The sequence below is a fragment of the Pseudochaenichthys georgianus genome, chromosome 9 (genome assembly GCF_902827115.2).
Source record: "Pseudochaenichthys georgianus chromosome 9, fPseGeo1.2, whole genome shotgun sequence".
Lineage (NCBI taxonomy): Eukaryota > Metazoa > Chordata > Actinopteri > Perciformes > Channichthyidae > Pseudochaenichthys > Pseudochaenichthys georgianus.
The window spans coordinates 14023216-14046933 of NC_047511.1; the positions used below are offsets into that span (position 1 = coordinate 14023216).

Sequence of the window (23718 nt, forward strand, 5' to 3'; positions counted from 1 at the left end):
TGTCTTCATCTCCTCCCTTAGTCTATTGACAAGATCATCCCTTGATCCCTTTGAATCTAAATTGCAGGCCATGCACAGCTTGCGCACAGTCGAAACCTTTTGAAATACAGACAAGAGAATAGGTAGGACAACATGGCATTACACAACTCAAACAAACATACATAAAACAGTTGTACCTTCTGCTTCTTAAGCTCATCCACAAGACGATCCTCTGACACCATGCTGAGTTCCGCTTCAGGGGAGGACTTTGAAGAGGATACTTTTTTGAACTCTGTGTTCAACACTGTGTCGGATTTGCGTGTGTTCTTCCTAATCCATGGGCCCCAGTGCTCAAAACTAGGATTTACTGCAAAGCTGTTTTTTGCACGACCTGGGTAAAAACAAACAATACATTCATAATTTGGTAAGGTGCATGAAAGGGGTATATAAAATATAAAAAGGGAAATAAATACTAATTAGGAGAAATGCAAGAGCATGTTAATACTTTGGAAAAAGCCACGAGCAATCATCTCATGATGAACAGAATCCCAGAACTCTTCAATGTTAACTTCGCCAATATAGTTCTCAGAGGCCTCTTTCAGATCACTCACTGAAATAAAAAACCAAACATTTACTTACTCTTATATTTGTAACTAACACAAGATTATCATTAACATAAACATGAGACATTGGGACCTACCAGGCAAGTTGAACACTCCTTTTTTGTGCAGGTCCATCACAACTACTGGAGGATAGTAGCCACAGCAAACACAAGAGTAGGAATAATCATTAGTCGTCAATGCCTCAAAGTGCATGTACCCATCCCATGGAGGATAGTGTCTCTGGCAGGAAATGTTGCTTTCCCCACAACTTCCAGGGAGTTTAACACCTTGGACACGGACACATTGTTCTAAAAGAGAGAGGGGCAACATTTGAAAAGAAATGTAGCTGTATATATTTCGGATAAACAAAAAGCTTTTTATTACTAAATATGTACTCCACAAGTCGCTTCAAGTCTTCAGCCAATGGTGGATAGACAGTGTCTTGATGCTGTTGAGGTGCACTTGAGCAGCCAGTCTCTTTCTGAATATCTCCCGGTTTTTCCTATGTTTTTGTGCACACATGACATTTGTGGTTTGGCACAGGGACAATGCCATGTTTTGGCTGGTGAATTGTATGTCACCATGACTCTCCCAAGGCGACTATATTGTTTCAAAGTCGGCTCGTGGATTGAAAAACAATATTGCCTGTGGGTCTCTTCAAATGCCACTTCGACACAGAGAGGGGCGTGGGCTGTCTGGGCATTTGTTTGCCTTTTCACACAGATTGCCCTTTTAGCCTCACCAAAGAATTTCAACTCCACCATTTCAGATAAGATTTCTTCTTTTAGAAATTCTTCGGTAGCTGTTTCACTGCAGTACTCCAGTGACCGGATGTGTTCACAATGGCTAAATATGAATCCACTTCTCAGAGCCATTAAGTGATACTGCCTGCAAACTTCCAACTCGCACTGAATGTTATGAACATGACCCCAGGTTTTTCTTTGGATATGTATTGGCACAGAAAAGCCGTGACTTGCTTTTTGGACTGCAGATATCCCCAATGTTGCATCTACACAGACACTCTTTAAATGATTTATTTCCGTTATGTCCTTTTATTTTTGTGTGTTTCCTCTTGGTGTGTTTGCCCAGGTTTCTTTGGTATCAAATCAGGGTGCAGTGTGGGCATTTTACCTTTTTCAGAGTTGATTTAGTTGTGAATTTAGTAAATTGGACACCAGAAGATGATACTAGTGGGGAAGAAGATCCAGGTTTCGAAGTTTCAATGTCAGCCACTTTTGCAATCAAGCCGGGAGTGGGGGACACTGTTGTTTTTGGAAGCAGGCGAGAGAGCACAGCTGATGTGTTGGGTTGCGGTGAGGAAGAGGATGGACCAGGGCAATGTTCAGAAGGTGATGTGGATGGCAACTTGTGGCAAGCCTCCAGGTGTACCTCCATATCTCCTCTTCTTACAATGGTTTTTGCACATTGAGGGCAATGGAAGTGAGCCAAGTCTCTGCAGGTTAAATTGCACTTGTAGATTGCCATATCTAAGAGAAAGTCAAGAAAAAGAAGTTTGCCAATGACAGACACGAAACAAGCACAAACGTGTATCAGTATATGTGTGTGTTACCTTTAAACATTATGCAATATTTTAAGTGCACTTCCAAGTGCTTCTCGAGTCGGGATGGTGCGCAGGGTTTGAATTTCGGGCACAAAGGACAGTGGAACAGTTTGCAACATGTTGTGCAGCGTTTCACTGCAGGCTTTGCAGTGCCACAGAGGATTGAAAGATGCATCTACATAAAACAGGAACAAATGTTACAAAATGTAGAGTACTACAACTTCATTTAAAACAATACTTCATACGGCCAGTCTTTGCATGCTGTTTAAGTGTGAAAACAGCTTATTTCATGATACATTACATTCTACAACTAACGGCCAGAAACGATAGAAACACTTTTAATCTGCATTATCTCTTCTTTTAAAAGACACGAGTGTCATTGCCAACAACAATAAATGCAGACCTACCCTTGCTAACCTCTTTACACAAACGTTTAATAAAGCCGAACTGACAAACACTTAGCTAACAACGTAAAAAGACGATATAAATATATATTTTTCACATTACACAATTGCCTCTGCATTCGATTATTATTGGTTTTAGTAATAACGTAATTAATAACTAGCTGTGAAAGCAGAAAGCTATGAAAAAGAATTGCAAGCAGACATTCAAGTGTACAACTATTGCACAATTTATTAAAGAAATTAGTTCAGTAACAAAAACACATGCTTGTACTACATCGGCACACACACACACGGTTTCTCACGCAATGCCACTGCCTCGTAGCAAATAAGACATACCGGCTTGTCTCCACGTATCACAAAGTTGTACTCAGTTTCCCATGTCTCGGTAAATGAGTGCATTACATTGCCTTCTATCAACTTTTTTTTGTATTACCGCTGATGATATTGAGACGCATCAGAGAATAGCGGCATAGGTGGCCTATGATAAGCAAATGATATGCTCTGCAAGTATATATATATATATCGATAAATGTTGTTTTGGCTGCTAAACAATACATTTAGACTGCATTCATTGTTTTGGATAGTGCAAACAGGTCACGCACCTTACCTTACTGATTTGCAAAAACCATCAGACGAGTCCTTCGGTGGGCGGGGGAAAAAACGTGTTCGTCAGAATCGTCACTTCCTGTACTGACAGTGGAGGTGTCCTGAGAGTGGAGGTCTGCACCCGAACTGTCCTGACAGTGGAGGTCTGCAGGCAGACCCCTCTCGTTGTTTAGGTTTATTTTCTCTTTACTATATATGTAAAGCGTATTTGAGCACCTGTAAAAGCGCTAACAAATTAAATCTATTATTATTATTATTATTAAAAGGACACCTAGTGGGTACAAATGGTAATTACAGTGCTTTGAGTTATGTATTGTACTTTCAGTGTTGCCATAGTTATGCAGAACTTGTCTCTTGTATTCAGACGCACGTTTTTACTCTGCATTGTTGTCTAAGAAAACATGCCTGTAAGTGTGTCTATGCTCTGTTGTTTCAACATTGTTAATGAAGAGTATGTTTGAGGGATACATTGTTAAATGGTGGAAATATTGCTGTGAATTCATAGCTGCAACGATGTATGCTAACCGCTAGCCTTTCAATGTAAATTCCCATAGGGGTTAGCATGAAGCTAACGCATAGTTTATGATATGGTTGTTCACATATGCGTGAAATGTATGATATGTGAAATGATTGCTATGCTTCAAATGAATGTACATTTTGTTGTGTGTCCAGTTGTACAGTGCTTTCTGAGTAAAACTTTAAAACGGAACTTCTGAAGCCGAGTGTTCTTCCTGTTGTCTGTCTGCCCAACACACTCTCACTCCATAATCGTCCAGGAGCGACGTTTTGGTCAGGGTCCCGTGGCGTGCAGTTGTGACGCTCCTAGGCTCCTTCAGCTTCATAAAGGGACGCAAATAGCTTTCAACTGATTGCAATGTATTCCCATCTGCGGCGGGATTTGACGCTCATGGAAGCACGGCATTCGTTTGTGTCGGCTGCCCTTAAAGGTGACATGTCATGCTTTTCCGGTTATTGCCCGTCCCCTTGTGTGTTATGAAGGTTTTTATGCATGTAAATGGTCTGCAGAGTCAAAACCCTCAAAGTACACCATGTAGGGAGTAAAACTCTAAAACAGAAAATACCTCCCCAAAACGCCTCGTTGGAGATACGTCACTGTCCATTTGATTCTTCCGGGGACATCATGATGTCATGTCGTCCCCGGAATGAAGTGGACCAATCCGTGGAGCCGTTACATTACGTTCGCGGAGCCGTTACGTTAAGCCCCCGCTGATTGGTCTAAATTGACCAATCCACGGACTTCCTCACACACTCAGTGCAGGCAGCTCTGCTGATCTCTCCTCCCTGGCTGCAGGCTGATAACAGACAGTTGGGATCGTGGCGAAATTCTCTCTGCAGACCCATTCTCACAGCGTTTATCAACCTTTTTCTTACTCAATATCAAGCCACACTTATTGTTTTTACTTCGGCTGTGACTTTGTGTGTGCTCAGGGTGAGTTTGGCTGTGTTTCGCTGTGTATCGCTAAACAAGGAAATCACACCTCCACGGAGCATAGCGCGATTCACAACGTCCCGACTGGTCCCGACCAATCGGAGCACACTGGGCTCACAGGGAGGGGGGGGGGCAAGAGCTGCAACGAGCCGTTTAGTGGAGAGAGTGAATACACGTACTTTACAGAGATGCTGTATGCGAAACCAATGTGTACGTAATCTGCGCGATTTGCGCGTCCACATCTCCACATGCAGCGCTGCATAAACATGTCTGAGTCAGCGATAACTTTCGAGGGGTGGAGGTATGCCCATTATTTTTGAGTTTGTCCGAAGAATAGACAGGAATGTGCCGGTGAGGTGCAAACTGTGTCCAGGCCAGAAGCTGTTATCCACTGCTGTAAACACCACATCAAACCTCAACAAACACCTGCAAAGAACACATGCTAAGGTGAAGCTAACGCACACGCTATTTGTTGTTTGTTTATATCACGTAGTCTGTTCTTCTTCTCTGTCTTCTGGTTGTTGCCTGTTTTGAATGACAAATACACACTACCGCCGCCTGCTGGTAAGGAGAGTTATTGCCACTCACGCATGCGCAGTTCGTACGTGCTCTGCGAGTAAAGTAACGACGAGTAAAGTAACGAGTTACTTTATGTAGAGAGTAACGAAGTAGTGTAATATATTACTTTTTTTTTTTTTTAAAGTAATATATTACATTTTTTTAGTAACGACCCCATCTCTGGTCACCAAGATGGCCGTCACTAATGTCTTGTCAACAAAACGATTGACTACCCTCACTATCACCACAATGAAACAAGTCCAGAAGAATGTCATGCAAAGCTGCCTACCTGCCTTCCTTTGATTCTCTCTGAACTGCCTGGTCTTTTTAATGTTTAATGTCAACCATTTGTGCAGATAGCATGAAGTAGAAAAGAGCGGCGATCGCCGATGCTAGCGATAGCATTTCTCCCCCGGGCTTAAATTGTGTATTATAGAATGATCACACCGGTGACAGTAGCCTACTCTTCAAAGGGTTCACGAAATATGACTACTACTCTTACTGTTTAACATTTTGGGTTACTTAATGTTACTTAATAATAAAAATGACAAGGCTGTAATGCTAACTAAGGTGCTAGCTACTAGCTAGGTAACTAACTTGATCCAGCCACTCCTGGGCCCTGTCTCAGGTCGACTATTTTCATTTCCTCGCTCCTCGGTCTCACCGGAAGTTGATTTGTCTGCGCCATCTTGAGTACCGTCCCATGGCTCTTATTTCTGCCGGAGGATCGAGGATCGAGGAGCGATAATGGAGGAGCGATAACCGAGGAACCACCAGACCATCCTCCGATTAAATCCTCAGTTACTCGCCCCGCCCCCTTACTGTGTATTGCTCACTGATTGGACGATGCAGCGCATGCACTGATCTGATGCTTCTTGACATGAGAGCCGTTTCCCAGCGGAGTGAAGAAAATAAATTAAACTCACGAGAGTCACTCCTCAGTTTATACTGTGTTTTGCTTCAATTCATGTATCATTTAGTTACAAATATGTGATATATCTGAACGACAAAGTGGTCAAAAATCATTTTATTCATTTATTGGAAACATTTTCATGATCGCTTTTTTCGTTTTACATTTTCATTTATTGTCATTTCCATTCAGTCAGTCATTAAGTGCTATTTAAAATGTTAATGTGCTACATATCCACACAAACAAACAAAGTGTGCAATCCAATGAATGTTAATCTAACTGGGTTTTGATAGATAATATATATCTTTATCTTCTCTCAATTATTTTATTTCTATTGTGCACTCTAATCAATATTAATCAAACTATTGTTCGTTTATACATTTTAAGAATGGCGTTTATCTTTTTTGAGAATGAGTTCTTATTTTATTTTATTTATTGGAGTCTACAACAGATGATACAAATGTTTGTGTCAGTAAATGTGTGGCGGGGGTGTTTGTGAAAATAACGGGGACAGAGCTGCTGTCAGACGAACAGCTGTGCGGCATCATCACAAACGGACGTCGCTTCATGTGACGCTCCGGAGGAAAGGACGTCCCATTGCTCTTAAAACTCATTTCCCTGCTTCTCGTGGTTTCCTTGCGTCCTTCTATGCTTCCCTGGAGGGAGGGACTAAACACAGGGAAACGACGCAAGTGAGGGAAGCAAGGATTCCATTTAACCGACCTGAGACGGAGCCCTGGTCCTTTCATCAGACGGGAAGCGAAAGAACGAGCAAGACTCATTGCTGGTATGACAACAACCTGGTACTAAGCACACAGGCATCTTGTTAAAGTTATCTTATCTTAGCCAGCGCCTTATAGATAGATTATATCTATATGGCGCTGATCTTAGCTATCTCTTAGTGGAGGAAAACAATTGTGACATCACTTACGCGACTCTGGGATTTGTAGTCTTTCTAGTTGCGTATTTTTCATAGTCTTATATTTCAACAGTTTTAAGACAAACTGTGACTTTTTTGACATGGAAATGATTTTTTAAGATTGACAAACATCATATGTGTAATTCATGGCACAATTCAAACGGGATCGAAATATAATCTTTCTCTGCCCATTGACTTCAATACATAATTTTTCACAAATAAGGTCCCATGGGACCGGAAGTAGATGGGCGTGACTTTGCCACTCTATTGCTTTCAAAACAAATTTCCCTGCTTCTTGTGGTTTCCTTGCGTCTCTCCATGCTTCCCTGGTGGGAGGGACTAAACGCAGGGAAACAACGCAAGTGAGGGAAGCAAGGATTCCATTTAATCGACTTGAGAAGGACCCCATGTCTCCTGCAGGACGCTCACATCTCCCTGCTGTAGGGAGTGTGAGACCATCCAGGCCATGATCATCTCCGACACTACTCAAACTAAATGTTACATAAGTAGGCCTATTGCAGGATGTGAAATAGTTACGTCTGTCCTCATATATTGGTTATTTACAACAAAAACGTTACTGTAATTAAATATATTTAATTTGTCCCAATATTTGACTAAACTAGCTGTGATGTCTCGACGGCTCAAATCGTGGAAAAAGGTAATTTTATTAAATTACATTTTATTAAATAAAAGTCATTATGTTCTCACATTTTCTTCGATAATTTTTTTGTAAAATTGAACTGGGCTGAAGTGGGCTCGTTTTTTTCAGTGATACCATGTTCAATTTCTTAAAATCGTCGAGTAACAGCTTTCTCCTCCAAAGAGTGAAATGGTGATTTTAGAATGAACTTCTTAAATATAAACTATACGTAGCTCCATAGCAACCTGCGTCATGCGTCAACGTAACGTGACTTATTGGACATTTTAAGTATTGATAGGCCTATTTTATTTATATGTCCATGTATTTATTGGAGAATAAAGTATGCGTTTCGCATTTCCTACTCGTTTAAAAACACACATTTATTGTACAGACCCAATTTATGCACCTGTTTTTGCAACAAGTTCTCACTCCCAACCCGTCACATGTTGACGGTCGGTCAGGGCCCCTCCCTGTCACTCTATTACGCACAGGGTACCCCTTGAAAGTCAGTTTTCAACGGGCAGGGCGTCCCATTGACTAGAGCTCCCTGAACGTTGATAATAGACGAGTTGGGTTCGCGGCAAAATGCTCTCTGCAGATCCATTGAGAAGGTCCTCGCTGCGGAACGCGGAATGGGGCGGGGTCGGATAAAAGGCGGGGTTGGATGTCCGACCCCGCCCAGAGAAGAGTTACGACATCTCCGTTCACTCCAATGGACCAGTTTTTTACAGCAATGGCGGATCGTGGAGTCTCTCAATAGTTCCCCGGAAGTTAGCTTGCTGCTAACTTCCGGGAAACTATTGAGAGGATCTGCGGCTAGCAGCGCAGTAGAGTTGTAGCATAATAGACCGTTCGTGATGGACTTTTAAAGGTAAGAAGACGTTTAAAGATTTATATTTTGCGGATATTATCAGAACATCTGAATCAAATTAACTACACACGTGTATTAAAGGATGTTAGTGGATTATCCCTTCAATCAGTATATTTAACGTTTACAGATAACAGATTAGGCTAGAATGCCGGATAAAGTTAGCAACACACGTTAACCACGAACAGCCTATTAATCCGTTCTCCTCATGTTATTTCCTCCAACGTTGTGGAATTAGAGAAAAGGGGCTTCTTAACGTGCTTTTATCCGGGGTGGAGGGAGTTACATTAGTTAAATATAACATTGGGGCGTGTGATTGTAGTGGGTGGAGGTGGTGAAATGAGGATATCCATTTTGGAGTTCAAGCTAGTATAATATAGTTAACGTTACACAATAATAAGGAAGAGAGCTATTTTTGTGATACATCGCTATCGATATGGATTTAGAGTGGATTTTTGAGACTTCCAAACAGTAAACAAAAATGTATGGGTGAGTGTTTTTAGCAGAGTCATATTATGTCTTTGTGATTCTGTTGATTATTACCTGTCTGTATTATGTTGCAGCTCAGCTGATGTTGGATTGATGGCAAAGGGAGAGGGACTTAAGTGAGAGTGAAAACACAAGGTACGTTTAAAATAGGTCAGCAATTTCCCATCCTCTGGGTTGCAGTATCTAACCCTTTCTCCTGTCTCCCTCTTTCAGCACAAGAACCCCAGGGGGATTCAATGGAGCCTGAAGACCTGCAATGAGACCCTCACCCTGCACCTGAGTCTCAACTCCCAGAGCTTTGCAAGCCTCTCCCTGTTCCTTATTTTTATTAAACAGACGTTAAGCTTCCCAATGGTGTGGTCTTCGTTTTGTGAAAAATATGTTTACCTCACATATGTTGTTGCTGTTGTTGTCTTTTGTGATAGTTACATTGCTCCTGCTGACTTGAGCCAGCCATTCTTTCCTCCTCTCTGTGTCAGTGGGGAAACCTTACATTCATACTCCTTTCTCTGAGCGCTTGGAGCATCCCCAGGCAGCACAGAATTTATGTTCAGGTTCAAATTTGAGTCGGACTATTTAATGTTTTTTGAGCAGTGCATTGATAAAGAAAACCTTAAGGTTCATGCCTGTTTTGAAGAGCGCGGTTGAACTGTATTTGCTTTTTCGGTTCTGTTATCTTAATGATTGTTCTGTTCTATGATAAATGTTGTAAATAATACATGCTTTTTCTATCATTCTATGAAATGCAGTGCAATGTATCATTTGAAATATATGCACTAGATATGAGTATGCACAGAACTGACAAAATGAATAATCAATTAAAACATATTAAATAATGAACTTAAATACACTAATATAGAAAATATGACTTTTTATACCACATTGCACATGTGGTATAAAAAAAGGTATATTTAAATACATTCATTCATTTAATTAGTATGAAGTTTTTATATTTAGTTTTTAAATTATATTTAGTCGAGTGCAGATTTGTATTTGTACTTCTTATAGTTGTCCAGCAGCTGATGCCGTTTGTCTCATTAGGATATTCATACACCCCGCCCATCGGACGTCCAGCCCCGCCCACATCTGACCATGCCCCATTCCGCGTGCTGCAGTCAGGGCCTATAGGATCCATTCTCATAGCGTTTATCAACCTTTTTCTTACTCAATATCAAGCCACAATTATTGTTTTTACTTCCTTATTTTAATTGAGTAATGTAGGACTTTTGTTGCCATCAGTTATGGGGAGAGTAGGGGCTCAGAATACTGAAATTTGTATTGTTTCATCGTTTTTTACTTCTAATTTTGTATTCTTTTCTAAACCACACACTGTTATTTACTCAACAATAACACATAATTATCCTTTTGTTTATTTATTTGTTTGATTAATAAACACAAGTTGGAGTCCGTCAGGACAGAGGGTCGGAGCAGCTCATAGTAGTTGCTTTAGATAATTTTACACCCGGAAGTAAGTATTCTCTCCGCTTCGCTTGACAAACCCCGTGATAGTCCTCAAGCTCTGTGATTGGATGTTTGAGTGTGCACCGAGGGTTACGCCGAGCGTCGAACAGCACTTTGAAATGGGATGGAACCACAGCAGACTGTCCAAAACTGGATTTGAACGGGCACAACGGCACGTCCATTAATTCCACAACCACACACATGGATTAACATCGATTTAATACATTAATGTAGCCTTTGTTTCTGCTAAAAGAGGTGTCAACCAGCTGGGGCAACAAGAAAATCGGCGAAATCGAGTGTGACTATTAAAAAATAAATAATTATTATATTAATATTGACAATAACAACCGACCGTCGGGGAGCGTTCTCATGGCGTCTATTATCAACGCTATGGGAGGTCTATGAAGGTCTATGGGACGCCCTGCCCGTTGGAAATTGACTCTCAGGGGTACCCTGTCCGTAATGGAGTGAAAGGGAGGGGCCCTGACCGACCGTCAACATGTGACGGGTTGGGAGTGAGAACGTGTTGGTTTTTGGATTTACATTGTTTAGGATATTACTTATTTCAATTTCGGTCAACAGATGTCAATAGTTTTAACTCATAGAAAAGAGGGCATGGAAATCAAATATATTTAGCATTAAAACGTATAGTTTACTTGCTGACTATGTGATGGGTGCAAATAAACAAGCAACATTATAATATTGTACAGTGATTGAAAACTGTAAAAAGGTCAGGGGGGGACTATTTCTTCAGCAGAAAGTAGTTCCAATAAAACCTGCAGAGAGAGAAGTAAGGAGATTTGAATTTGTTTTTAATTATCTTTCTTTTAATATTCAGGACACGTCGTCCGTGTCAGCTTAAAAGTGTGGGTTCAAAGTTCATTCTTGATTTAAGAAACAGTAGTCAATAGAATAATCTCTCCTCAAAGTCAGATTAGAAATTGTTCTGGACAAAAATGTTAATCCACAATAGTGGTAATTTTTGAAGATGTAATGTTTCACTTGCCCACTAGATGGAGGTATGTTTGACAAGTCCGGGCACCCAAAGTTAATTAGTATTACAGAGAAAGGTCTTTCATCTCTACCTCTCACCATCACTAAAGGAAATGTTTTTATATTGTTATAGAATAATGGGCAGTGTGTGAGCAGTAGGCGTACTGACAGCGAGGGCTACACAATGTACATCACATTATAATCAAGATAAAAATGAACATTATACAGCATGGTTGTTATACATGCTATTTAACACACATGTTCTGCAGCATTTAACATCAGATTATTCCTGTGTGTAAAACACAAAATCCACTATTCTTTCTGAAATCTGCATTTTTGTTAGGTGCCTGTATAATAATATACATTATTATATTTAGCCATTATTAATAAATGAAGAAGTCATTTTCTCCCTGTGGCAATTTAGAGGTTAAAAGCAGGTTAAAATATCAAGCAGTTTTATATAAAGCATTTACAATTAGATGACAAACAGACTAGCACATCAATAATCACAATCCAGTAATTGAATAATCTGAAATGGGAAATTCAACTCTCAATTATATTTTCATGCCAATGCGTTTGCACTTCTTTTGATAGCAGTACTTTTACTTCTAACAGAATATATATATTATTATGTTGCATTGTTGGAGAAGCTCGGGACTTAAGTTTTTCATTGCCATATCTATACTGTACATATGACAATAAAGCCTTTGAATCTTTGAATTTCATCAAACAACTGGCCCCAGCATTGCCATATGGCAATGCAACATAATATAGGACATAAAACAAATTAAAAAGTATAAGAAGAATAAACAGAGTAGAATAGATTACAATACAAATAGTGCAGATTATGTTGATAGACCAAAGTGCAAATAATGCAGATGAAGTTAACTATGTACATGTCAGAAAAAGAAAAAAAAAATACATACAATGAGCTAAATAATGCAGAGAGGGGCACATTTAATGCAAGACGAAAGACAGTGTACAACTTTTTTATTCAAGTTTTAGCGCACACAAAAAACATAAAATACAATCATTGGTGGGGTTCTTTAGTAACATAATTAGTTTCAGTAGTTCAGTATTCATATTATTAAATTACATTATGAAAAATAAATGCATTTAAGTTCACTTTGGCTAGTTACAGCACAATGCTACCTGACATTGTATTATCATTATGAACTCTTCTTTTGGAGGGGGGGCACATAAGGGTCAAAGGCTAGCTCATTGTTACAGGGGCACTGGCCATCGTTGTCTCCCACCCCTAGAACCGCCCATGGGTACAGGCTCTGTGACCAATGATCCTTGGATATCACATAGAACAAGCGTTTGCAAGTCCTCATAACAATTAATAATCAAATGGTGAAAGAGTTACTCTGATATTTGATTTAAAGTAGCATATGTAAATGTGAAAACCATAGTATTCACATTTACATATGTCACTTTCTATTTAAAAAATAATCAGCGTGTACCTATTATTGGGGAACAATAAAGTAGCCTATATCACATCTTAAAATGTGATAATACATCATCATTTGTTTATTGATTATGTTTTGTATTATTATTCCTCAAACTCACTTTTGTTTTAACATAGTGTGTTATTACTTATCTTTATACATATTTGAACATTGTACCAAAAGCCAGATATTGAGAACAACAACTAACTTGTGGCATAATAAATAGCTAACATTTAAAAACATTGAATACACTGATGGGCGGTCTGAAAAAAAGAGTAACCGTCGCCTGTGAATGACGACAGAGTGTCGCATAGTTGCATAATTTGGCAAGATGGCCGCCTCCATGAGACTCCTGTTTCGGAGGGTGATCCGTCTTTCCCACAGAAATGTTAATGTTACCGCTGCTGGAGCTCCAGGCCGGCCCGCTGGCTGCTGGGAGCCGCCGAGCTGTCGGTGCTTTAGCGAGGCCGCCGGAGACAGAAGCACGCACTTCGGTTTTGAAACGGTGCCGGAGACAGAGAAGGCAAAGAGAGGTGAGGTGTCTCTCTGTATGATAACAAACTTCATTGTCATGTCACTACTTAAAAGCTCCTTGACACACCGCCAGGGAAAGTATTTCAGATGTTGTGGGGATCTTAAGAATGTGCCAGACAATTCGGCTTACACTAAATCTATGAAAATGCATTTCTGTCAATACAATCTCTGTAATGTGTTGAAGGTGAATTTAACAGTACCTGATGGTACCTTGATGCAGATATTGGTATAACGTTTTAAATTGTGTGGTACCTGCAGTGTTGTTTTTATATTAAGCTAAGGAAATAATTGGCTGATTTAGCACAGAGCATACTATTTCTGTATGTTGTTAACTTGTTATTCTCGGTCAATATTTACCCAACGTTACACTAATAAACACTCAAAAAAAAAGCTTTCCCCTCATCAAACTTGTGTTTGGCATAATGGCAAGAATAAAAAAACATTTCCTTTCCTTATAGAAACACTTAATAAAGATGTTCAATTTCATGAATGGTAATTTTAGACATTCTATCATCTAATTATTAAAAGTTATACAAAAATAATATTAAAAACATTTAACATGAGTCTTTATCGATCCCCCTAGGGGCAAGTTCAGTTTTCCCTCTTTGTTTATATATATATTTAATACACACGCACACAGTAAAACACACATGCATTGTATTACAGATAGGTGCACCAGTGAGCAGTTGGGTTTGGTGCCTTGCTCAAGGGCGCCTGGCACCTCTCCACAAAACGGACCCTTCAGCCTGAGCCACTGCCGCAATTTCAAATAAAGATACCTTGTCGAAAGTTTAAAATACAAAGTCATATTTTATTTTTATATTGCCTTTTATTTACCCAGGCAAGTCATTTAGAATATGATTAATAACAAGTAACCGAAGACATTCAACTTTATATATTGACTTTGTCACTTGAAATTTAAAACATTTCTCCTGGATCACAAAACATTAAAGCAAGCGAAAACAAACCATCTAAAGTATATTCTTGGATAGAATATGTGAGTCAGCTTCAGGGTGCTCTCTCTTTGTGTTCTCCCAGTGTATAAGGTGTTTGAGAACGTGGCGCAGAAGTACGACACCATGAACGATGCCATGAGTCTGGGGGTTCACCGACTGTGGAAAGACACGCTGCTCCACGTCATGCACCCCCAGCGCGGGGTGAGACTCCTGGACGTGGCCGGTGGAACGGGTAAAGCAGCTCTTGTGTATTTTCTACATACCATCCAACTTAAACCTTACCTCACTGACTTCCTTTGTTGTTGTGATTATTCCCCTTGCAGGTGACATTGCGTTCCGTTTTCTGGAGTACGTTCGTTTTCAGCAAGAGAGGCAGAAGCGGCGTGCGGCCCGGTCCATGCAGGCACCGTCGTGGCAGGACATTTCTAACAACTACTCGACAGAGGAGGAGGACGGGGCCCAGGAATCCAGAGCGGTGGTCTGTGACATCAACAAGGAGATGCTGAGAGTGGGAAAGCAGAAGGCTGACGGCCTGGGCGTCAGTGCTGGTGAGCTTCACTCTGTAAACTCAAGACATGTGATCCCTGACTTTTCCCTCAGATGTGAAACACAGCTTTTTGGGATTACCTTTTCATATGTACAGGTCATAGGGACACATGTAGGGCTGCAGCTAACAATTATTCTCTGTATTGATTCATCTGCAGATGATGTTCTCTTATTAATCACATGGAGTTCAAATGTCTTGTTTCGACCATCCATATGCGAAAGATATTCAGTTTAATTTGATACAAAACAGAGAAATGCCGGACATCTCCTTCTAAAAGAGGCTTTAAACATCTTTGCATGGAAAATTACTTTTAAATCATTAATCTATTTTTAAAATTGTTCAAATAAGTTTTCTGTTAATCAGTGCAGCTCTAGTTATAGGAGTCTGAATTCACCTCCACCCGTGCGTCCACAGTCAGACAGCCATTTTTGTTATTGCCCAAATGTGTCCATACGTTATATTATGACAAAGTTATACAAAAATACAAGTTTGGCTTTTTTGTGAAATGGAAAAAAAAAATGTTTTAGAGTAAAGTTTCCAAAAGTTTTATTTTGGTTTCACTTATAAAACTCAAAATAGTTATCATTAATATGGTTTTAGTCAGAATTCCATTTGTATTAATAATTGTTGTTAGACATTTCTAAATCAGGCAGCCATAAACAAGAGCTTTAGCTAACATTCAGTTCTTTTATTGGTGCCTTTAGTTTTCATTTAAATGTGCTGTATTAGTTTTTTATTCAAAAAACAATCTGTTGCATTTTAGCGATATAATATAGTACTATAGTAAAGCAGAATTAAGTACACTTTAAAATCAGTTTATTTATTGCAGTTCATATTATTCTATTCAACAATGTTACCGAAAATATCTTTCTTGTATTGTGCAGCCTTAAATCTCCAGCTGGATGTCTCAGATTATATTATGCATGAAATATAAATTGAATCCAGAAAACCAAACACCTGTTTGAGCATGCATGATCTCAACGGTGCACATAATCATTATTCTTCCACCTTGTGATCTGAGTCGAGGGCAGCGTTTGCTGAAGTGTGCCTGTGTGCGGCAGGTCTGTCCTGGGTAGTGGGCGACGCAGAGGAGCTGCCCTTTGATGATGACCAGTTCGATATTTATACCATCGCCTTTGGGATTCGAAACGTCACCCATATAGATCAGGTAACTGCCCGGTTGCATCATCACTGAGGTTTCTCTCGTGCTCAGAGGCTGCTATGAAGACTGTTCATTCATGTCCCCATGAGTCCACATGAGAAAGCACGCATTACAAATAACAGTCCAGATCAAACAACACATTTAAAAACACACCATAAACATAACAGTCCTCGTGAATCAACACTTTTAAAGAGACGCATACAAAATGAAAGTAGATGCAAATCACAAACATTAGACATATTTTAGAGAATAAAATGTATGTTTGTTTAATCTGATTACATTTCTATATTACCTAATGCATAACACTCATAGACAGTACTGTCAAGTGTTTAACTGTGATCTATTTGATCACATATGATTGCCAGAAAAAGAAACCAAAGAAGTTGTTTTCGTTTGAACATGCTCTAAACATCTTACACGTGAATTAAGAGAGCTCACAGCTAGACTTGTTTTGGCAAATTGTTAAATGTATTTAGAGATGCAGCTGAAATAGAATTCTTCAATTATCCAGTGTGTAACATGGATATGTAAACTAGAGTATGTCTTTCGATTGTCTCAAATCCAATAATACTCAACTTACAAAGAAAGGTATCTTTCAAAGAACTGCGAAGCTGTTACTAACCGATATCTTTGCTGTAGAAGTGACTTGAGATATTCAGTCATCATTTAAACTGTTATTAAAGAGGCCCTTTTCTGCTTTTGGGGTTTCCCTCTCCTGTAGCGTGTGCTATAGGTTTGTGTGCATGTAAATGGACTGCAAAGGCTTAACCCCCCCCACAGTAGAGGGTTAAGCCTAAGAATACTGATGTGAACCTGAAGATGAGCATTATAGGGCCCCTTTAAGCATGTCAGCACTCATTCTGTTCTGGTTCTCAGGCTCTGCAGGAGGCTCTGCGTGTCCTGAAGCCCGGTGGCAGGTTTATGTGTTTGGAGTTCAGCAAAGTGACAAATCCTGTTCTCGCGAGGTGAGGAGCAGTGCTCTCTAATGAATTGTGACTAACTGTGAATATGAATGAACCGTATGAATCTCAGAGTCCCTGTTGATTCATCACATTTTCACAGCTCGTTGTTTCTCTCCGAGGTGGTCGTATTCAAGAGTAGAGTACCCTGTCTCACCACATGCAAGCAGTTGGTTTTCTTTTAAGTTACATGTATGCTGCCTACATTAAGACAGATCCCATAGGTGCTCGGTTATACTGAGCACAATTAGAAATATATGTTTTTTTATCTGAGTGGATTTTGTGTCCTTGGATGAACGCCCTCTTGTGGTGTTGTGCCTAAAAGCACTTCAGCTTGCTAAGTGTGAGCTGGCTGCAGAGTACTAAACCGAGTTCTTACGGTCATTAAAAACCTGGAAAAGTCATGGAAATTCCAGGCCCTGGAAAACAATATTTTTCATGTCATGGAATGTAACTAGCGTTGCATCAAATATAATTTATATTTGATCTAATCGCCGAAATAGTAATACTATAATGATAATAAATATTGTATCTTATAGTAATGGAACGTCAAATGGTATTTAACTGGGGAGATATTTTAGTTGCTTCAGCGTGTAGAAGCTAGTAAGCCTACTATTGGATTTGTTTTAGATGGGCACAACATGTTTCATATGCAGACCTTATTTTCCTGTTCCATGTTAAAATAAACCATTTTCAGTGGTACGCTGAGAAAGAGTTAATTTTTTGGTCATGGAAAATCAGGTAAAGGTCATGGAGAGGTCATTGGTGAAAAAGTGTATGAACCCTGACTAAAGAGCAAGGAGAGTGGACACTACAATAATATTGTTTTTAAGAATCGGTTTAAATAAAAACCTGGAGACTGTTGTTGCTCCATGGCCAGAGGTGGGAGAAGTACTCAGATATTGTACCAAAAGTAAAAGTACTCATTATGCAAATTGGTCAATTTCAAATTAATGAAAAATAAGAATTTTTTTTTTTTTTAAAGGTGCTGTTATTCTTTTTAAAATACTTGTATAGGGTAAGAACTCATCACAAACAAACGATTAGTTTCATATAAGAAGGATTTCGAAAAATGAGTGTATCTGCAGCAGGTTTCTGCTCACTGACTTTGATTCCGTTTCATGTTTTCAGGCTTTATGACGCGTACAGTTTCCAGATGATCCCAGTTTTGGGAGAGGTGATAGCTGGAGACTGGAAGTCTTACCAGTATCTGGTGGAAAGCATCCGCAAGTTCCCGGACCAGGTAAGAACAATTTCTTCTGTCTACTCTTTTCTACCATTGCTACTCTGATTTGATTCAACTGCAGTTGGGGGTATTTCATAAAAAATGTCATCACTTTCTGATTTTAATGGTTTAATTTAGGATATGTGCAGAATCCAGATGTTAAATGTAATACCTTTTTAATATTTTAAAGACCTTTTTGCTAAGTACATTTTAAGGTCAGATAATGGGGAAAAAATTGTAGTGATCATTTTTTTTTTTTAAAGGACTAAACTACTGAATAACTGACACTGTATGTTTCCTTACGTTCATGTTTTTCAAGCTGTCTGCAGTGTAACTCTGTGGACTCAGTCGTTTCCTTTTCTTCTCTCCTGAAGGAGGAGTTCAAAGATATGATTGAGGACGCAGGTTTCTACTCTGTGAAGTACTCCAACCTCACCGGTGGAGTCGTGGCTCTTCACTCTGGTTTCAAGCTGTGAGATGCACTCCTGGAAAACAGAAGCCAAAAGACTGGCTGTGTTTCACACTTCTGTCTGTATTTCAAACTGTGTGCAGAGTTCTCAGACAGGAACGCCAGAGCTCCTCTCTCAGCAATGACTGCACCATGAGAGAAACATGTCGGTGGACATATTTATTTCCCTGCTGATGGTCTTGGTACAGCAACGATTAGACTACTAAATACCTTTGTTGGTAAGGAATGCTGCACTGATCACCTAAATGTCACTATTTGTGGTATCAGTGTTAAGGCTACTAGCAAGTGAGTTTATGTGCAGCTTGTTTCAAATATTTTTGATGTAATATTTACATTTTGGCTACAAATAAAGAATGTTTAAAAGGATCTCTGTATCTGAATGGATTATTCTCAAAGCAATGTATTTCTTCTGCTGTTAAAACAATCTCAAAGTGAAATGCAGATGCCATCACAGGAGATGCTGGAATACATTGGTCTTTTTGGTCAGAGAAGATCTAACTGTCCTGATTGTAATTACGATGCATATCCAACGTCTCCATGGAATGTTTCAAATGTTCATATTTTGATGCTTGTTCTATTTTGAAATTAAATAGTTGAATATGTCAATATCAGAAAAAAACCAACATGCAATGAAAATATGCAAAAATTATTATTTTAGCACATTTTCAACATACTTTACTACGTTGTTTTTTCTGATAGTTTAGACGTAGTGTTCTACGTAGTTTTTGCTACTTCTTGACTTACTAAACTGTCATTTTTGGTATTTCGTCGTACGATACTGTCGTTTTTTGCATAATTTCAACATAATATATTACATGGTTTTTTTCTCGAGGTATGTTCTTTGTTGTGTGTTCTGACATTTTCAACACACTATTGTCATTTTTTGCATAATTTCAACGTACTATACTATGCTGTTTTTAGCTTGTGTTTCTCATACTACAATGTATTTTCTTTTACACATTTTCGACAAACAATTATACGTTTTAATTTGTTTTGACTATTTTCTACAAACGATACTACTGGTTCTGTGTTTCACGCTTTTCTGTAACTGCCAAACTAAAGCCCCAGAGCTCCTCTCTGCAGCAATGACAGAAAAACATGTCCGACATGAAGAGTGAGCATATTTTCCTGGGCTCAGTTCAGCGACGCTCAAACTACTAAATACAGAAAGTAATCCCAAAACGCCTCTATATTTGTGGTATCAATGTTAGGACTACTAGCAACTGAGTTTAGTTTGGAATATTTTTCTGTAACAGCTACGGAAGGCAAAGACTTTCTTCTTATGATAAAACAATGTCAAAATCTGAATGTGAAGTGCAGGTAATAAAAAGGAGGACACCACAACATGAGTTACTTGAATAAAACTGTATATTTTACAGATCTTTGTACACTTTAATTACAAAACTGTATGGTACTAAAGTTTTAAAATCAGTTTTTTGGTCAGAGAAGATTTAATCGTCTTGTGTGCAATTACCATGTATATACAAAGTCTCATGTTAGTGATTTTTCTCAAAATAAAAAGCAACCAAATAACTCAAACGTTCATACACTCTGAACATAAGACATGGCTTAAAGATAAATATATTAGTAAATAAATATTCAGAGAACATTTCCATTTATGAAATGTGTTTGCTATACAGGTACAGAAATATACACAGATTGATTTCTAGCCTTTTTGTCTTTAAAACATTTGTAATGGTAGTGACAGAGAATAATTATATTCTTAAAAAATTAAAAAATATTAATTTTTGTACACATTTTAAGTGCTAGAAACGATAACAAAAAAATTAAATAGTGACTCAAGTACCCAAAATGTTATATTTGCAGTAGGTACATATCTCTATGCAAAAGGCAAGATTAGATTCTCACTTGATTACAGGGTTAACTTATAAATAGGGTTATTCAGAAAGTCTTCCTCTGTGTCGAGAATGTGTATATTTCATAGAAACAGTATAAAAACAGTCTGCAGGACAAACAGAAAGGCATGAATGACAAGCATTGATATCGCGAGTATGTATTATGCATGGCACGATATGATTCAAACAGATACACTATGGTATTTAAAACTGCATTGTTTAAAAAAAAAAAAAAATCACAGTAAAATAAGGAACCCTTATGAAAAATGAGTCTTTTCCAGCTACTTTCCTTTGGCCTTTTGATACATACTAGATATCTTTTAGAGCATGTCTCATTTAGGAAATTGGGTAAGTGACAGCAAAAATACACTTTTATGGGCTTCTAAACAAAAAGTAAGAGTGCAACACTCTGCTTCTGAAAAGCATCTACTGACCCCGAGACACTGCCACTTCAGACAACCCAAAGAGGCGCAGTGTCTTTTAGATATTGCTACAAACAGCTTCCCAGCGTAAGGCTTCCATGTTGCTCTGGCACATTTCATACAGGTAGGCCACTGCTGGACAGAAATGCAATGCATAAACAAATTCTGTATTAACATTGAATAGACACCAGTGTCAGCCTTGCATTCACATTTCTATGCATTTTTCTGTAATATATAGCTTCTTCTCCTCGGAGAAATGTGTGGGTCACAGACACTTAAAAAGGACCCATTTCCCTGCTTTTGACAAAAGTAAAAGAAAATAAAACAATCAAGTCTTTCTGTTTTGGTATAGCTATGTCCGTACAACCTATTGGAGCTGGTGGTTGAAGCTTTATAGGCAGTCAGTGTTTATGCGTGCACCTACATGTAGATGTTTGTGAAATAAGGGTGATCTTTTTGTGGAGAAAAAAAAAGGCAGATTCCTAGATTTTGCAGAAAAGATATAGAAACTAAAATCTCTTAAGAAATGGGCCCAGATGACTTGATTACCCTTGATGGCAGCAGATAGAAACCAAACCAACCTACTTCTAGTTTCAGTCCATCTATATTTGTAGTTCCACTTTGTCTCAGTGCTATGAACACATGGTGCTGAGATGTTCCATGGCCACAGGAATGAACTCGACACACTGTCTACACATGACAGGCCATTTCAGTAGACATCCACACATTCAGCGCTCAGAGAGCACGGTTACAACAAGGCAGCTGAGGGTTTCAATGATTGACTGACCGATTCGGTACCAAATACATACTTCAGACCGAGTCCCATCTCACTGGGCTCTAAGTTCATATACCCAGACCCCCCTCATTTGATGGTGGACTGCTCCCCAAAGCAGCTGGGCTGGCAGAGAGCTGAGGGTGAAACAAAGCCCTGGTCTCCTCCTCCAGAGGGTACGACTGACCTCTAAATTGTCCAGAGGTAAAATACCTCTCCCTGGGCTCATGTTGCTCTGCTGTCCGCCCCTCTGCCGCCACGGGGACATGAATGGGTAATAAACTGCTCTGGGTCTCGTCCCCTGGGCCCAATTCACAATCTGTGTCCTCAGGAATTATGGGTATTCTCTGATTGAGTTCACAGCAGCCCTGCCCGGAACAGACTTCCGAGTCTGCGTACTGCACATTAACAGCGTAGTCCTCGGCGTAGCGGCCCCCCGCGGCCCTGTGCACCTTCAGCTCTTTGTAGAAGCAGCAAGGCAGCCCTTCGTAGCTCACCTGCTCCGAGGGGGGGCACAGGTGCTCGGGGGCAAAGTAGTTCTTGGAGGAGGCGCTGTGAAAGTCCATCCCCCTGTGAAAGCGTCCTGAGGCCAGAGGCCCAGCTTGGTCCGAGTCCTGCCCTTTGCACTCCACATTGGGAGGGGGCCCCTCGAAGCAGCAGCTACAGGCTGCAGCCCCGAGCTCCCCCGACTCTTCCTGTGGCCCCTTCCCCCTGTCTGCTCTGGGGGGCTCTGGAGCCCCGGCTGAGGTAGTGCTAGTGTTGCTGTTCTCCCTGGGTTCCAGTGATGAGTGACTGCTGTAGTTGGGCTCCAAGCTGCAGTTGGAGAGGTGGTCCCCCGAGTTATATCCTGAAGCTCCGGGGGGGAGCTGCAGGCAGTCGTGTCCCAAGGGAACAGGGGATGAGGAATCCTCAGCAGGAGCTGTGGCGCACGCCGCAGCCCCCGCCCCCGCCTCCCCCACAGATCCCCTGCATGGACTCTTACTCCGGTACACGTACGGATCGTAGTCGCTGCTCAGCGAGCTGCGGAAAGTGGAGCAGCTGCCGTACACCCCCTGGTTGCTGACCTCAGTACAGTCCAACATGGAGTCGCTGGAGGAACAGTGGCACTGACCCGAGCTGCTGCTGCTGCTGTCGCTGCCAGGGCAGTCGGCAAGGTAACCACTGCACACCGAGCGGTGACCGTGGTAACAGTTCAGGCCAGAAGTGCTGCTAGTATCACCGATTCTTGTAGCAGAGGCTGGTGCCATGTGCACCACAGTGGGGTATAACAGACCCTGCTGGAAGGCCCTGCTGTGGTGGCCCTTATGGGCCCCCCCTCCTCCACCAAGCTGCCCTGCCATAGCAGGCCCCTGGCCCCCCTCGGGCTGTTGGGGGAAAGTCAAGCCCTGAAAATAGTAGTGCTGGTACATAGTCTCGTACTGCGAGAAGCACGCTGCTCGGGAAAAATTTCGACCATGGAACTTTGGCCGTTTGAAAGCACCGTGATGCGGCTGTGCTGGGTAGGCGGGGGGGCCGCGGTGCTCTAATCCACAGTGGTGGGGGTTGACCGAGTGGTCCAGATGGAGGGTGGGGTGGTAGCTCCGCAGAAAGGCGGATGTTGATTGGGGGGTGTACAGACCCTGAGGATCTGGGTGCTGGTCCACGGTCAGCATGGTGATGGGGTTTCCGTGGGGGTCCATGCTCGTTCTGGTTGGGTAGGCGGTCACCTGGCCGGCGCGGTGCACCCTGCCGGGGTAGTGGACCGGCAGCACCACCCGCTGCCGGCTGTGCACTGGGTTGCCGGGGTCCATGCAGGCTGGTCCTGGATTCCCCTTCTTTTGCTCTGAAACAGAACAACATATCCTCGTGAATGTCTGTTGTATCTCAGCGTATCTTTTTTTGTTCCTTCGATAAAATATGTTTTTTTTCTCTTGATGACAAAGAGT

The 23718-nt window shown here is 40.6% G+C and overlaps 2 protein-coding genes and 1 long non-coding RNA gene across 4 annotated transcripts in view; 2 read left to right on the forward strand and 1 right to left on the reverse strand.

Moving 5' to 3' along the window:
* The first annotated feature begins 8461 nt into the window (after positions 1–8461).
* On the forward strand, positions 8462–9334 carry LOC139434395 (uncharacterized). Its single transcript, XR_011643743.1, has 3 exons — positions 8462–8500; positions 9061–9121; positions 9200–9334. It is a non-coding gene; the product is annotated as an uncharacterized lncRNA (long non-coding RNA).
* Positions 9335–13193: 3859 nt separating this feature from the next.
* Positions 13194–19109, forward strand: coq5 (coenzyme Q5, methyltransferase). The gene is made up of 7 exons (XM_034091045.2): positions 13194–13424; positions 14464–14613; positions 14705–14929; positions 15990–16096; positions 16967–17055; positions 18181–18292; positions 18649–19109. The coding sequence occupies exons 1-7, from the start codon at positions 13223–13225 to the stop codon at positions 18748–18750; spliced, it is 987 nt and encodes a 328-aa protein (XP_033946936.1). The 5' UTR covers positions 13194–13222; the 3' UTR covers positions 18751–19109.
* A 984-nt stretch (positions 19110–20093) lies between these two features.
* The window catches only part of znrf3 (zinc and ring finger 3), a 71158-nt gene continuing 67533 nt past the window's right edge, over positions 20094–23718 (reverse strand). For both annotated transcript variants that reach the window (XM_034091044.2, XM_034091043.2), the window contains exon 8: positions 20094–23615. In XM_034091044.2, coding sequence (XP_033946935.1) covers positions 21865–23615 — 1751 coding nt within the window. In that variant the 3' untranslated portion in view covers positions 20094–21864. The remainder of the gene's footprint in view (positions 23616–23718) is intronic.

What these genes read in the sequence shown, in the direction of transcription:
- coq5 (XM_034091045.2), top strand. Translation starts at nt 13,223, where the DNA reads ATGGCCGCCTCCATGAGACTCCTGTTTCGGAGGGTGATCCGTCTTTCC. An exon ending in GACAGAGAAGGCAAAGAGAG is followed by an intron (nt 13,425 to 14,463) that starts GTGAGGTGTCTC and finishes GTGTTCTCCCAG; the next exon opens with TGTATAAGGTGTTTGAGAAC. An exon ending in GGACGTGGCCGGTGGAACGG is followed by an intron (nt 14,614 to 14,704) that starts GTAAAGCAGCTC and finishes TTCCCCTTGCAG; the next exon opens with GTGACATTGCGTTCCGTTTT.